This window comes from Vombatus ursinus, unplaced genomic scaffold (genome assembly GCF_900497805.2).
Source record: "Vombatus ursinus unplaced genomic scaffold, bare-nosed wombat genome assembly UNPS02014832.1, whole genome shotgun sequence".
Lineage (NCBI taxonomy): Eukaryota > Metazoa > Chordata > Mammalia > Diprotodontia > Vombatidae > Vombatus > Vombatus ursinus.
Window position 1 is genome coordinate 9257881 of NW_020954610.1, and position 14958 is coordinate 9272838.

The 14958-nt window shown below is 37.8% G+C and overlaps 1 protein-coding gene across 1 annotated transcript in view; it reads left to right on the forward strand.

Annotated features, from left to right (window-relative positions):
- The window catches only part of LOC114025904 (guanine nucleotide-binding protein G(q) subunit alpha), a 272993-nt gene that overhangs the window by 135709 nt on the left and 122326 nt on the right, over positions 1–14958 (forward strand). The window contains exon 2 of the mRNA XM_027839425.1: positions 6539–6693. Within this exon, the coding sequence (XP_027695226.1) occupies positions 6539–6693 (155 nt within the window). The remainder of the gene's footprint in view (positions 1–6538; positions 6694–14958) is intronic.

A 14958-nucleotide genomic window follows, 5' to 3' on the forward strand; every position in this document is an offset into this window, starting at 1 on the left:
AACTGAACATAACTAACAAATTCCCCATATATCTGCATAATCTCTTAAGCAACTCAACTTTGTTCTTGTGGTCAGAATTGTTTCTCTTCATGATCTTAGAATGTCATGTTTTGAGGGCTCCCTATCTTTCCGTGGCTGATTCTGCCAGTATGGTACAGTTCAAAGAACAATTTTCCTGGATCATTGTACCTGAGTTCAAATCCTCTTCAGATACTTACTATCTATGCAGGTAGTACCTCCTTAAGCCTCCATTTTCTCAACTGAAAAATGAGATGGTTGGACTTTGATGGTTTTTGATATCCCTTCTCCTTCTAAGTTTTTGTGGAATTTCTTTATTTCTTCAAGCTCTGCAATGCATATTGATGCATAAGCTGTAATTAATTATTTTCCTGATGGCCATTTAGCTTATGTTCATTTGGAGCGCTTCTAGGTGGGATAGCTAAATGTTTCATAAACTATTTCTTGTTGATGGACACATGATAAAACAAACTTTACTAACTCTTTAATTTGCCTTTCTTTGGAGAACTTGCTAACCATTTCTTCCATTTGATTGTAATTTCACATGTTTGTAACCTTGAAATCATCTTTGATTTTTCTCTTTACTTCATTCCCCATCTCCAGTCCATTGACAAGTCCTGCCCATTATATAAATCAATCAGCCACTCAAAATGCATTTATTAAGTGCCTGTCACGTCCTAGACAGTGTACATTTTCCTTGGCACTTGGTGCACAGTGAAAAATATGAAAATCTCTGCTCTCAGATCACTTACAGTCCAGCTAAAGGGATAATATGTACACATATAGGTTTATACTGTATTATGTATAAAGTAATTTAGCTGCACTAGAAGCTAGGAGGATCAGAAAAGGCTTCATATAAAAAAAAGTATTGTTTAAGTAGATCCTTAAAGGAAACCAGGGATTCTAAGAGAACAGAAAAACAAAAAAGACCAATTTGGAATGGAGTGTATTCAAAGGGGAGTAATATATAATATGGCTGGAAAGTAGGTTGAGGCCAGGCTAGAGAAGGTTTTAAATGCCAGATAGAGCAGTTTATAGTTAATGCTTGAACTAATAGGAAGCTGCTGAAATTTATTGAGTAGTGACATTCAGATTTGTGTTTTTAAGAAAAATCACTTTGGCAGCTGTGTATTAGAATGGGGAGAGACCACTGGGAGAAGAAATTTCTACTGCAGTTGAGGTAATGAGTGTTGAAACTAGGGTAGTGACTTTGTGAGTGGAGAGAAGGGGACAGATGCAAGAGGAATGGAGGTAGAAATGACAAAATGTGGCAACTGCTAGGATAAGTGGGATGAGAAAGAGAGAGGTTTTGGATGACACTGGGTTGCAAATATGTGTGACTGGAAGATCTGGAACTTAAGAAAGGGACTAATGCTGAAGATAAAGATCTGGAAGTCATCAATATAGAAATGACAGTTTAAACCCATGAGATCAAATGGGGTCACCAAAGAAGAGAGTATAAAGAGAAGAGAGGACGTAGGATAGAGAGTTGGGGATATACCCACTGCTCTCATAGCTTCCCTTTTCATTGCATTTGTATGGCCACAATCCTAGTTCATACCTTCATTACCACTTACCTGGATTATTGTATTATTCTCTTCACCAATCTCTCTGCCCCCATCCTTCTCCTCTCCAATACATTTTTTTTTTTGAGGCAGTCAGGGTTATGTGACTTGCCCAGGGTCCCACAGCTGGGACCTGAGTGACTGAAGCTGGATTTGAACTCGAGTCCTCCTGACTCCAGGGCTGGTGCTCTATCCACTGCTCCACCTAGCTGCCCCTCCAATGCATTCTTCACACAGACACCAAAATAACTTTTCTGTGATATAGATATGACCATTACTTTCCTGCTCAAAAATCTTCAGTTTCTGTTTATTGTTTTTAGGATAAAATATAAATTCCTTTGAATGTCCCATCAAAATTGTTCTACAATCTAGCATGGAGTGGTAAAATCAAAAGGAGTTAGCTATCAGAAAGTAAGAGAGGAAAGGGAGGAGGTCAAAGATAGCTCCAAGATTAGAAACCTGGGTAATAGGGAGGGTGGTAGTATCCTCAATAGAAAAGAGGAATTAAGAGAAGAGGGTAGGCTTGGAGGACTTCCCTCATTGCAATTAAATGGGAATTTTGGGGGAGTTTTATGAAAGCCACAGACAACACATGAGGGGCAACAGATGACACAGAAAATGTTTAAAAACTCAGAAATGCATAAATATATGTATAGTATTATATAGTATCAACATATTTTATCTTTGAATGCCATCATAATTTAGACCTCTCTGTATGAAGGAAGGACCAAAAAAATTTATGCAGATTTTCTACATTGCGGGGCTGCTGTTCCCCTAACTCCTGCGACATGGAAGGGATAACTCTATATTGAACTGAGATGTCCAGTAGGTAGCCTAGACTTCAGGAAACAGATAAAGCCTAGATATATAGATCTGAATGGAGTATATGCTTACGCACGTATAAAAAGAAGACCCAGAACTGTGGCAGGGCTAAACAGATTGTTCACGTAATGGAATGTTACTGTACCATAAGAACAATCAATATCATTTCTGCATAGTACCTTATTCTTTATTAAAAGACTTGGGTCACTGGGTAGGTGGGAGATGTAGTCAGAAATAAAGGTGATATAAAAATAAGAGATAGCAATAAAAAATAAATAAAGATGAATATCCAGAAGTGAGCTGTACACTATGCTTAGTGCAGTAGTTCTTAACCTCAGGTCCATGAACAATGTCAGGGAATTTGTGGACTGAGAAATGAGTGGATGGCGAAGAAGCAGCAAGTGTAATCAACACCCCCCCCCCAGGAATTTGGCAGCGAAAGGGAGGATGGATGTAGGATGAGAGCTTGTAGGAGTAGCAGAGTCAAATGAAGATTCCTTTAACACTGTGAAGTTTTGGGACCTTCATGAAGTCAGATGGGGGAAGAGAGACAGAGATAGAGAAATGGACCACTTTCTAGGAGAATACAAGATAGGATGGAAACAAATGCGTACGTGAAAATATTCACTTTGGAAAGGTGACAGAGACCACCTCTTCCTTTGAGGTATGAAGCAAAGAAAATGAGAGAACTCCCAAGAGATGGCCTTGATTTTTCTCAGTAAAGTAGGAGGTGAGGTTCTGTTCTGCCAAAGGGGTTTGGGAGTGATTTGGGTATTTGAAGAGGTCTGGAGCAGGCACTTGGGTGCTTGACAGAATGTTAATGAGGGAAAAATAAGCATTATTGTGCCCCAATGAGACCCCAGTTGAGACCAAGCACCTTGAATATGTAGGACTCGACACAATTATCTGACTCTCTAGCAATGTTCAATAGCTCATTGTGTGTGTGTGTGTGTGTGTGTGTGTGTGTGTGTGTGTGTGTGTGTGTGTGAGAGAGAGAGAGAGAGAGAGAGAGAGAGAGAAGATGGGGTGGATGTTGAAGTGGGATTTGAGCCCAGGTCTTGCTGACTCCAAGCCTAGCTCTCTATTCACTATGCCTGCTCTCTATTCACTATGCCTGCTCTCAAAGGGTTCCCAATCTAAGCAAGCATACAACATACAAACAACCATCTACAACCAGGATATAGACAAGATAAATTTGAAATGATATCAGAGGGAAGTCACTAAGATTAAGGACTGGGAAAGGCTTCTTGTAGAAGGTTGGACTTTAGCTGAGTCTTGAAGGAATCCAGGAAAGCCAGGAGGCAGAAGTGAGGAGGGAGAGTATTCCAGTTATGGTGGACAGGCAGTGAAAATGTTTGGAGGCAGGAAATTGGAGTGTCTTGTGTGTGAGGAACTGAAAGATGCCAGTGTCAGCAGATTATAGAGTGTGTGGGGAGGCATAAGGTGAAAGAAAATTGGAAAGAGAGGAAGGGGCCAGGTTATGGGAGGCTTTAAAATCCAAACATAGGATGTTATATTTGAACCTGGAGGCAAAAGAGAACCATTGGAATTTATTAAAAAAGGGCTGATAACATGGTCAGATTCATGTTTTAGGAAGATTAGTTTGGCAGCTAAATGGAGGATGAAATAAGGGGGGGTGGGTGGGTAAAGTTTAGGTAGAGAGACCAACAATAAGGCTATTGCAGTAGTGCAGGTAAGAGGGGATTGAAGGCCTGCACCAGGCTGGTGGCAGTGTTAGAAGAAAGAAGAGAACACATTTAAGAGAGGTTAGAGAGGTAGAAATGATCAGATTTAGCCACTACATGTATCAAATGTTTGACTTGTTTGAAAGAGAGATTGCTTTAGTGTATAAACTTTCTTTTCAAAATATTAAAGCTATTAAGGTTATTGTAGTTATATGTATATGTGTGTTTTTTAATATTTTTATGTATCTGATGTAAAGTCTCGATTAATAAGACCGATCAGGTTACTATTTTTTTTTCAGGCAATTGAGAATTCATTAGAAAATTATTCTTGTTCCAGTTCTGTCAAAAATTCTTCTAAAATATATCTATTTAGATGCTTTCCTGCCTTAATATAGTATTGTGAACATAACTGAATCTTTGTTGATTAAACAGTATACTCTCTCCATTCACACCCACATCTACCCTGTTTCAGGCCCTCATCACCTCTCAATTGGGACTATTTTAATAGCCTTCTAATTAGTCTTCCTGCTTAAGATCTCTCCCCCTCCAATATGTCCTCCACACATATATTGAAATAACCTTCCTAAGGCACAAGTCTGACAACATCATTCTCCTCCTTGACAATTCAAGACTTCAAGACTCATTTCAAATCCCACCTAATGCAGAATACCTTTCCCTACTCCTCTTCCTTCCAGCATGACACCCCCGTCCCCAAGTAAGTTTTTTGGTCTTTTTGCATGTTGTTCCCCCTATTCAGATGTGAGTTCAAGAGGCAGGTATTATCTTGGCTTTTTTTTTTAATCACTGTTCTTTATTTAATGACTGGCACATAGCAGGTGCTTAATCAGTGCTTGACTGTTCAACTGACTGGTTCTAGGACAAAATACATTATGTCCCAAAAGTCAGTGACATTTAAAGCTAATTAAGCAATTTAAAAAGCTTAAAACTGATCTGCAGGAGTTCCCTAGCCCAGCCTTTAAGATCCTCCATGATCCATCTGTAACCAAACTTTCCATCCATAACACATTCTAGTCCCCTTCATACACTCTGTATTCTATCCAAAATGCACTAATTATTCCCTGCCTTTGGGATGCCATAACCTTACCTCTGGGCATTTGCATAAATCATCCCTTTATTCCTGGAATGTATAGTCTCCTCATCTCAACCTTGACTTACTCTTCTTTGAACCCAGAATGTCCATGTTCTCTCCCTCCTCAAATTACTTTGAAATTATTATTTTCTATCTTCATATGATCATAGATTTAGAGTTGGAAAGGACTTTGGAAGTCACCTAGTTCAATTATACTCATTTGACAAATGAAACAAAGTCTCAGAGAAGTGAAAGGACTTGCCCAAGGCCTCCCAAGTAGTAAGTGACAGAGAGCCAGAATTCAAATCCATTGCTTTTCCACTGAACTATGTGGCTTATTGGTTCCTCCCGATAGAATTTAAATTCAATGAAGAAAGAAGACCTTTCATTTTTGTCTTCTATTCCCAGCATATAAATTAAATCTTTGCAAATAGTAATCTCTTAAATGTTTATTCAACTAAATTAATAATAATAACATACACATATGTACATACATTTACATGTGTGTATACACACACACACACACACACATAAGGACTTACTATAGTGCTTACTATGTGCCAGGCACCGTCCTAAACACTTTATAGTTTACCTCCTTTAATCCTCACAACAGCCCTGTGAAGTAGGTGCTTATTATTATCCCCATTTCATTGGTGAGGAAACTTAGTTGAACTAAGTTGAATTGAATTGATGATCTTGTAATACTTCAAGATAAATTTTCTGAACATCTTTGTTTGTTTGTTTATTGGAGATTTGTTCCAATATGTACTGACCCTAGGATATATCTAAAAATTGTTAGGAATATTCCTTTAAAAGAAAAAAAAGACAGATCTGATTTAGCTAGTTGTGGGTCTTTTGTTTTTTTTGTTTTTTAATTTCCCTATCTTTTAAAATTAGAATATGGTGGGGTTGGGGGTAGTGGGAATTCTCCTTGATTGAATGGCCTGGTTAGTTGATACAAGTAGGATTATATTAATATGAAAAACTAATAAATTATAAACTTCTCATTCTCCACCTTTTTACCCCTTCTCTTTGGTAATATTAACTACACCAAGTTTGTGATACTCAGATGGCATTTTGTTGAAGGTTTAAGCATAACTTGTTTTCTTTTCAATTGACTTTAATCATGTTCTTGGTATTCTCAGCGATTACTCTCAGGGAAAAACTGGGAGTTGGGTTATATTTCAAAACCTAATATTAAAAAAAAAGATTGATCTGTGCAAAGGAATTGATTAAAAAACATCCATTTTGTGAAGGAAAATATGACCAATAACTATAATATAAGCATTGTAAATGAAAGATGATTTTTTTTTAGTTGACTAAAAGAGGATTGAAGTTGTTTTCTTTTTTGAAAACAGGCCCATGCACAGTTAGTTCGAGAAGTTGATGTGGAGAAGGTGTCCGCTTTTGAGAATCCATACGTAGATGCAATAAAGAGTTTATGGAATGATCCTGGAATCCAAGAGTGTTATGATAGAAGACGGGAATATCAGTTATCTGACTCAACCAAATAGTGAGTATATGTCATGAAGGCTATTTCTCTCCACTTCATTTAAATATTTGCTGAGATAACATTTCTCTCTGCTATAGTGTAGAACTTCTACTATTAAGCATTCCCTTTGAATCAAACTTCAAAACTGGATGTGTGGACTTAAAATTTGATACAGGTATAGTTCTGGGCTATATTATGAAGAAGCTCATTGTAAGTAGAGATTTATTCATTTAATTTATATCTCCATTGCCTAATACAGTGCCTGGCACACAGTAGGCAACTTTTTGATTGATTGATTCCAAAGTAACCTGAGGAACAGAAAGATATGACTCCATCCTCTCCTTTCCTTCCCAAATTGCAAAGCAGCTCTTCCCAAATACACATTCCATTGTGATGTTGAAATAGTATAATAATAATAATTTTCAGTAGAGATTTGTTGTCTTGTTCAGATGCTACAAAACACCTACATGCATTTGAAAACTGCAAACAAAAAATATGCTTGATTATATAGCCTCTTGAAAAAACTTCAGACTACCCTATCTCTGGCTGTCACAGACAGAATCTCTGCTGCTTTTTTTTGAAGGCAGCATCATGTTGATTGGCAGGTTTTCCTTTGCATGAGCATTGTGTGCAAGTCTAATTATACCTGCATTCCTGAATTATTTTGTGAGCTGTCAAAGAAAATAGTATGCACTGAGAATGATTTGCTTCCTAGAGAGATCTATTTGTTACCTCTCCTGTGTCTGCTTAGCAGAAAGGGAAGTGAAGACTTAGCAATTATATCTGGTTAATGTGATGAATGTAAACAACAATTCAATCAGGCCTCAAAATGGATTCCCCCTCCCTAATCCCTTAGCCAAACTTGGATCTTCAATGATCATGCAAACCAAGTATTTGTTGAATTTTCACTTAATCTAGATCTATGTAGACAGAGGCACAAGTGGGAAATATTCTGTGAAATCTCAAATTAGTAGTTTGATGTAAGCTGTGTAGTGCACTCAGGAAAATGGCAAATTAGCATTGAATCAACAATGCTCTGGATACAAATGGTAGAGTTCCTACTTACTTATTTGGTTCTCTTCAAAATTTAATTCTTAATAATCTATATAGGTTATCAGGTATCTTTTGGCTAAAATATTTTCCCATAATGCAGTGCTAAAACTTCAGTTGAAAAATCTTGGAATATGAAGTGGAATACTCATAAGAGCCCGTCATATTCTGATTGGTGTTTAGCCTACATGTCTTTGGTGGTGAAAATATTTTGTGTCCTCCCTGGAATGCCTGTGTTGCTCATTTCTTTCACTTCTTAGCCTTTCTTCTTTTTCACCCTGTATTTTTCCCCAATTTTCTTCCCCTCCTGACATCTTTAGCTGATGCAACAACTTTGCCTCTAGAGTTATTTGTTGAAGCTTCCATCTCCTCATATGGTCTTCTTTTTCCTGTCCCCGTTGGCTTTTTTCTACTTTCTCAGCTTCCACTAATTTCATCATGTTCCATTACATTCCCTAACCATGATTCTGGACTCATGCTCATCGTGCTTCCTTCTCTACCCATCACCCTACCACCAACCTCACCTCATATAATCTCAGTTCTACCTGCTACTCAACCTTCTACTATTACTTTGCACTTTTCACTTGGCTATGTTGTTGCCAGTTCTGGGACCCTTTATTCCTTTCTCCTCTAGCCCTCATCTTTTCTCTCCTATCCTTTTTACCCTTCTGTTTGTGTTTTGTTTCTTCCCTATTCTTCCTACTTCAAACTTTACCTGTTCATCTCTAACCTTTGCCTGTGGCTTATTCCCCACCTAATGAGATTTTGCTTCTGGGAATCAGATCACCATACCAAAAATGAGGTAAGTGCTCACCAGGATTAAGGGCTTCTCCCTAAGGAAACTACAGCCATACACTAGGTCTGTATTTCTTGATTTCGCACTCTTTTTGTAGGTCCTTCATTGAGAACCTAGTGACCACCTCCACAGTCTACTAGTGGTAGCTCCCTTGGTGAGGTCCTGGTGGTATTTGTAGTGGTGGTTTCTCGGTCTCTCAGGGATGCCCTGGTAATGTGTCCACAGACTTGATTGAGAATTAGGGACTCTTCACCCTCCCTGTCTAAGGAGAGAAAAGGTGTATCAGGTAATAACCTTCTGATACTATGAAAGGCACTATCTGGGAATCATGCCAATGCAGGATAAAGGAAAATAGCTACATAAGCATTCCTGGGTATAGTGTGTAGAGAGCCAGTTATGGAGTCAGAAAGGTCTTGGTTCAGTTCCAGCTGCTGACACATACTAGCTAGATGCCCACGAGCAAGTCACTTAACTTATCAGTGACCCAGGCAACTCTCTAAAGCTATATGTTACAGATGAGTTCTTGTTTTGTATCAGTGAAAGGAATTTCTACACCATAAATTTCCTACATGGATTAAATGACTAGGATGAAACCCCACTTAAAAAAAAATAATGCTATCTGGACTTTTTTCCTCCCAGATCTGTCCAGATTTTGCCAGTGTGGGTAATAATTCCTGGTAAAGAAATCTCTACCAATAAAAATCAACTATTATGCAATTAGGCAGCTAGGTGGTGTAGTAATTAGAGCACTGGACTTTAGTGACTTCCTGACTCCCCTCAAAAAGACCTGAATTCAAATCTGGCCTTAACATTTACTAGCTGTGTGACCCTGGGCAAGTCACTTAGCCTCTGCCTACCTCAGTTTTCTTATCTGTAATGTGAGGATAATAATAACATCTAGTAGTTCAGCTATCTCACAGGGTTGTTATGAGGATCAAATATGACAGGATTTGTAAAGCACTTTGCAAACCTTAAATTGCTGTGCAAATGCTAGCTATTATTGTCATTATTATTATTTTTAAAAACAATCTCAGAGCATTGCCTACGGCACTAAGAGGTTAAATAACAGATAGGACTTGAACCCAGGTCTTTCCTGACTCTTTGGCCAGCTTTCTATCTACTGCACCACCCTGCCTTTTCTGGACACATAGAAGCAAAATGATGGATATAGGTTTTTCTTGTTGCCTCCCATTATAATCCTGAGATGTTTTATTTCTTCCTTTTCGGTGTTTTCACAAAAGAGGGAAGTGGAAGGCATGTCGCCTTTGCTAGCATACAGCTTGAGTCTGTGGTTTCTTGGATTCTTTCTTCTGTAGTCGTGTTCCATGTGTTTCTGAAATGCTTTCACAGCAGATGCTGGAATAGCTGGCTTGGATAATGGGAACCAGGCTGCAGGTCGTGTTTATTACAGATCATTCATTCCAAATACCAAGCAAATTTCCTATGAAAATGAGTTTCCTTGCATTCAAAAAAGCTGCTATTTTTTTCTTTTCCATCTTTTTTTTATGCAACCTTTGTATCTGTAATATATCTCCTTCCAATTTTACTTCACTTGAGGTTTCTTATTCATAATCTATTTTTTAAAAATCTAGAACAAAAAAAAATCCAGATATTATAGTCAGTATTTGGGAACTAATTTTCATGCAAATTACTCCTACAATCAGGGCCAATTTTTGTGAAGTATCATTCAATATCCCTCAGGCTAGCAACCACATCCAACCAAGTATAATGGAATCAAGCCAGGGTCTGGTCAGTGAAACATCTGATTTCTTTACAGTCAGTAAGACTTTTGTAAGGCAGTCTGAATTGACTAATAAGATAGCTGAAAATATAAAAGTAGACTAGATTGATTTTACAAATACCAAATGATTTTTTTTTGCTCTCAGGGGAGTCAGAGTTAAACCGCTCTTAGCTGAAGTCATAACTTGGGTCATAACTAGTTCCAATGAATACAGAATACTTCATTAACCCAAAAGGAATGCAAACATAGGCAATTCTGTTACTTTGGACACTATAGACAAGCTATATGATTTCAGAATGATGCAAATGGCATTCTTGAAGAATCTGTTTAACTTCCAAGTTTTAGCAGAGCTTTAAAACCAGAGTATAAATCTCTATCTGCTCAGATCTTTCTGATTAGAACTTTTATGGATCACTTACTCTGAACACGTACTTGAAAATCATTACTGCTTATCTGTCAAAGTTGTCTCTAGGGGCTTTTTGTGCCTATAGGGTTCAAAGAGAATTTTTACTATAATATAAATTCAGGGGGTGAGGGTGGAATCAGTAAGCTTGCAGTTAGCAGTTTGAAAGCTGTATTCATATTTGTAGAAGTCTCAGTTAACCATTCTAATGGTTAACCCATATTAATGGGTGAGGGCAACATCCACAGATATTCCAGAAACTTCATTTGGCCCATAGTTTCAACTTTCTTCACTGAAAAGCCTTTCCCTGTGGTAATTTGTAAGAAGAAAAGTGAACTGATTTGAATTTCTCCTATTCTTGCTCTGATTATCTACTTTCTGATGGTAATAAAGGTGTGAAATTGTCCAAGAGTAGGTACAAGAAAATTGGCAAACTCATTAACTAGAGAAGTGGTATCATATAAATTGGAGAATAGTATTAACCTTGGTTTGTTGTTGGCAAACATACACACACATACACACACACACATACAAAACTACTGAAATTTTGGGACGTTTCTCAGAAACTTAAAAACCCTCATTTAGTTTCTCAGTATTATCATGAAGTTTAAGGGCTTTAATTAATAAGAGTTAAAAACAGGCAACACTTGGTTTAAATATTGCTCGGGTTCACCACCTGCTTTAATATACTGAGGAATCATTTCTAAGGAGTTCACTGTCTATATCAACAGAAGTACTGTGACATTAGCCAAGGGACACTCATGCCAGTCACATTGTTAGGAACCATTACGTTTAGAAACCTCACAGTATAGTCATTTTTTAAAAATCCCCACTATGTAAAGAAATACTTTGTTGATAACAAATGATCCAGATTCTCTTTTTGGTCAAACACTTAAGATTGTGTATATGCAGGAGGAGGGTCTAGGGCAGGAATCAGCAAGTTTCCTGTCATCTATTAGCAGCATGCGTCTTGCAAGTTCCTTGTCGTTATGAATTAACCATTCCAAAGTCCATGTTGGCAGGGATTGCATTGTGTAGTCCCAGATGGAATTCGAGGCTTGAATATAGACTTCCAGTTAAACCGGAGTTGTCAGAACACAGTTTCTACATCAAATACAACAACACATTTGGAGCCATGTTGAAATTCTAGCACAATAGTGATTCCAGAGGTGGATAATTTGGCCTACTCCAACTCTGAATCAAACAGTCTTCATTTGACTTGAAACCTCATTTAAATTTTATTAACTCTTTCAAAGTCTATCAGGATGCCCGTTAGCCAAAACGCTGAAGTACCAACATAAAAAAATGCTGACCTCAAGGTCCTTGGTATGGGATCACCTCATAAAGAAAGTAATTTTGTAATGAAATTCTTGTGTGACTTCAGTCAACAGGTCAATCAACAAGCTTTATTAATCACTTAATATGTGCCAGACATTGTGCTTAGTCCTAGAAATACAAAGAAATACACTCCCTCAAGGAGTCCACATTCTATTGGAAGAGATAACATGTAAATAATTATGTACATACAAGATATATAGTTTTAATAAACTTCTAAGTGCACTAAGACTTTTGGGACACCCTGTATGTATTGTGTAAATGTAAGGTAAGCATAGACAGAAGACACTACCAGTTCAGGGGACTAGGAAAGACCTCCTGCAGGCAGCAGGATTTGAGCTGATTCTTAGAGGAATCCAAGAGATGAGGAGCAGAAGCATTCCAGTCATAACAGATAACCAGTACAAAAACACAGAATCTGGAGGTAGAGTACTATGTATGAAGAAAAGCATGTAGTCTTTCTCGATGGCCCCTACAAGGCCATTGTATGTGGATTATGTGGAATTGGGAGTAAGGTATAAGATTGGAAAGGTGGAAAGGGGCCAAGTTGTCAACAGCTTTAAATTTAAATTTAAATGAATTAAATTTCGTAGGGAATTAATGGAGTTTATGAGTATAGAAGTCATATGATTAAACCTGAGCTTTAGGAAAATCGCTTTGACAGCTGAGTGGAGAATGGATTGGGGTGGGGACACATTTGAAGCAGGGAAACATTAGATGACTATTGAAATAGTCCCACCAAGAAACGGTAAGGGCCTGTTGCAAGAGTGGTAGCTGTGTGGATGGAGATAAATGGTTGTATATAAGAGATATTGTGAAGGTAGAAACCACAAAATTGACAACAGATTGGAAAGTGCTATGAATTGGGATCTAGGACAAGTTCTTGTATGGAAAATCGAACAGCCTTATAATTAGAGCTATGCAAAAGTAGAGTGATTCAGCCACATGGTACAGTGGATAGAGTGCTGGGCCTGAAGTCAGGAAGACTCATCTTTGTGAGATCAAATCTAGCCTCAGACACTTACTAGCTGTGTGACCCTGAGCAAGTCACTTAACCCTGCTTGCCTCAGTTTCTCATCTGTAAAATGAGCCAGAGAAGAAAATAGCAAACCAGTATCTTTGCCAACAAAACCCCAAATGGGGTCACAAAGTGTTGGACATGACTGAAATGACTGAACAACAACAACAGAGTAAGTTAGTAGTGCTTACTTGAACATAAAGGAAATAGCCCAGGGGCAGCTAGGTGGCGCAGTGGATAGAACACTGGCCCTGGATTCAGAAGGACCTGAGTTTAAATCTGGCCTCAGACACATAACACTTACTAGCTGTGTGACCCTGGGCAAGTCACTTAACCCCATTGCCTCACCAAAAATTAAAATTAAGATTAAAAAAAGAAAAGAAAATAGCCCAGATGAACATATCTCTCTGTCATTATATAAAGAAAACACCAATAACATAATAAACTGTTGCTTTTTTGTTGGGATGAGATTTTGACTGGTTTTGTCCATTCAACTTATGACATCTTATATCAGTCATTTTCTAGGAATGATCCTAGATTTGTACTTATTAGCCAGTCAAAAGTTTAGAATGGTACATTTGTCTTTTGTGGAGAATTCAGATGAGTACCAGATGTGGTGTACTTAATTCTTCCATTTTTGGTCTAGATGAAAAAGTTTTTATTCTTAAATATGCTTCATCACCTTCTACCAGTCATTATGGGAGAGCAAAGGAGTGAAAGTATCAAGCAATTTGATCTCACATTGTCAGAAAGAAGAGTCATAACTAACATTGATAGGAATAGAGAGTGGACCTGTGATTTCATTGATGTAGGGAAGTCCCTCTACCAGTATAGGTTGGCACCTTCTCAGCAACTTCTAGTTTTAGAGAGATACCTAGAGCACCAGGAGATTAAGTGATTTGCCAAGGGTAACGTGGCCACTGTGGCCCCACATGGTGGGACTTGAATGAACCAGGCCTTCCCAGTTTCAAACCTGGATCTCTATCCATCACCTCATGCTGCCTTTCAACGACTCACCTTGATTTATAGCATTTTAATGATTACAAAACACTTCTCACAACATCTGTGAAGTAGGTAATAGAAATATTTTCATACCCACTTTACAACTGAGAAAAGAAAAGTGAGATTGAGAGTGTGGCTTGTTCAGATTCACATAGCAAGTGCAGAAGCTAAGACTTAAACCCAAATCTCCTGACTTCTAGTGCCATATCCACTAGCCTGGCTTCCCTAGGGAGAAAAAGATAATGGGGAAACACTTGGATTTGTTTTCTTCAATTAATTTGTCATATGCTTACAATTTGGCAGTATGTTTGTGACTCCACTCTTGGAGCATTATTGTAAAGACTCAGCACGCTGTGGCCAGCAAATTAATGCATGATTCTAACGCAGGGGACACAGTTGCCAGAGGTCTCCTAGGGAGAATACCATTCGTGGCTGGGTGGGTTTTGTTTTTGATTTTGTTTTGTTTTTGTTTTTGGTGACTGAACAAAGTCAGATCATCTCCTATTTCCAATTGGTACTTCCTTTTAAAGTAGCTTCATTATAACCATAGCAAATTATCTAATGATGATAGCCATTTCTTATCAGTATGCCCATTCACTGTTTTCTTTCTAACTGTGGCAATTGCAAATACACATTGAAGCTGTTTTCCCCTAATGCCTCTCTTCAAAATGCCTATTTGGAGTTAGTAGAGATTGAGAGTAAACTGAAATATAAGACTTCGGGGGAAATCCAGAGTATTCTCAGATGTAAATTCTATTATATTATTTTTATACATTGTCTCTCTAATTTTATTAAATCATAATGTTACATTTGATTTTTTTTTTTAAAGAAAGAGGTCAATGAATTTCCTGTTTTTGCCTATTAGTTTTCCCTTTTTTCCGGAATGCCCACCCCTTGAATCTCCTCCTATTGAAATTTTGTCCTTCCTTTAAATTTATTAG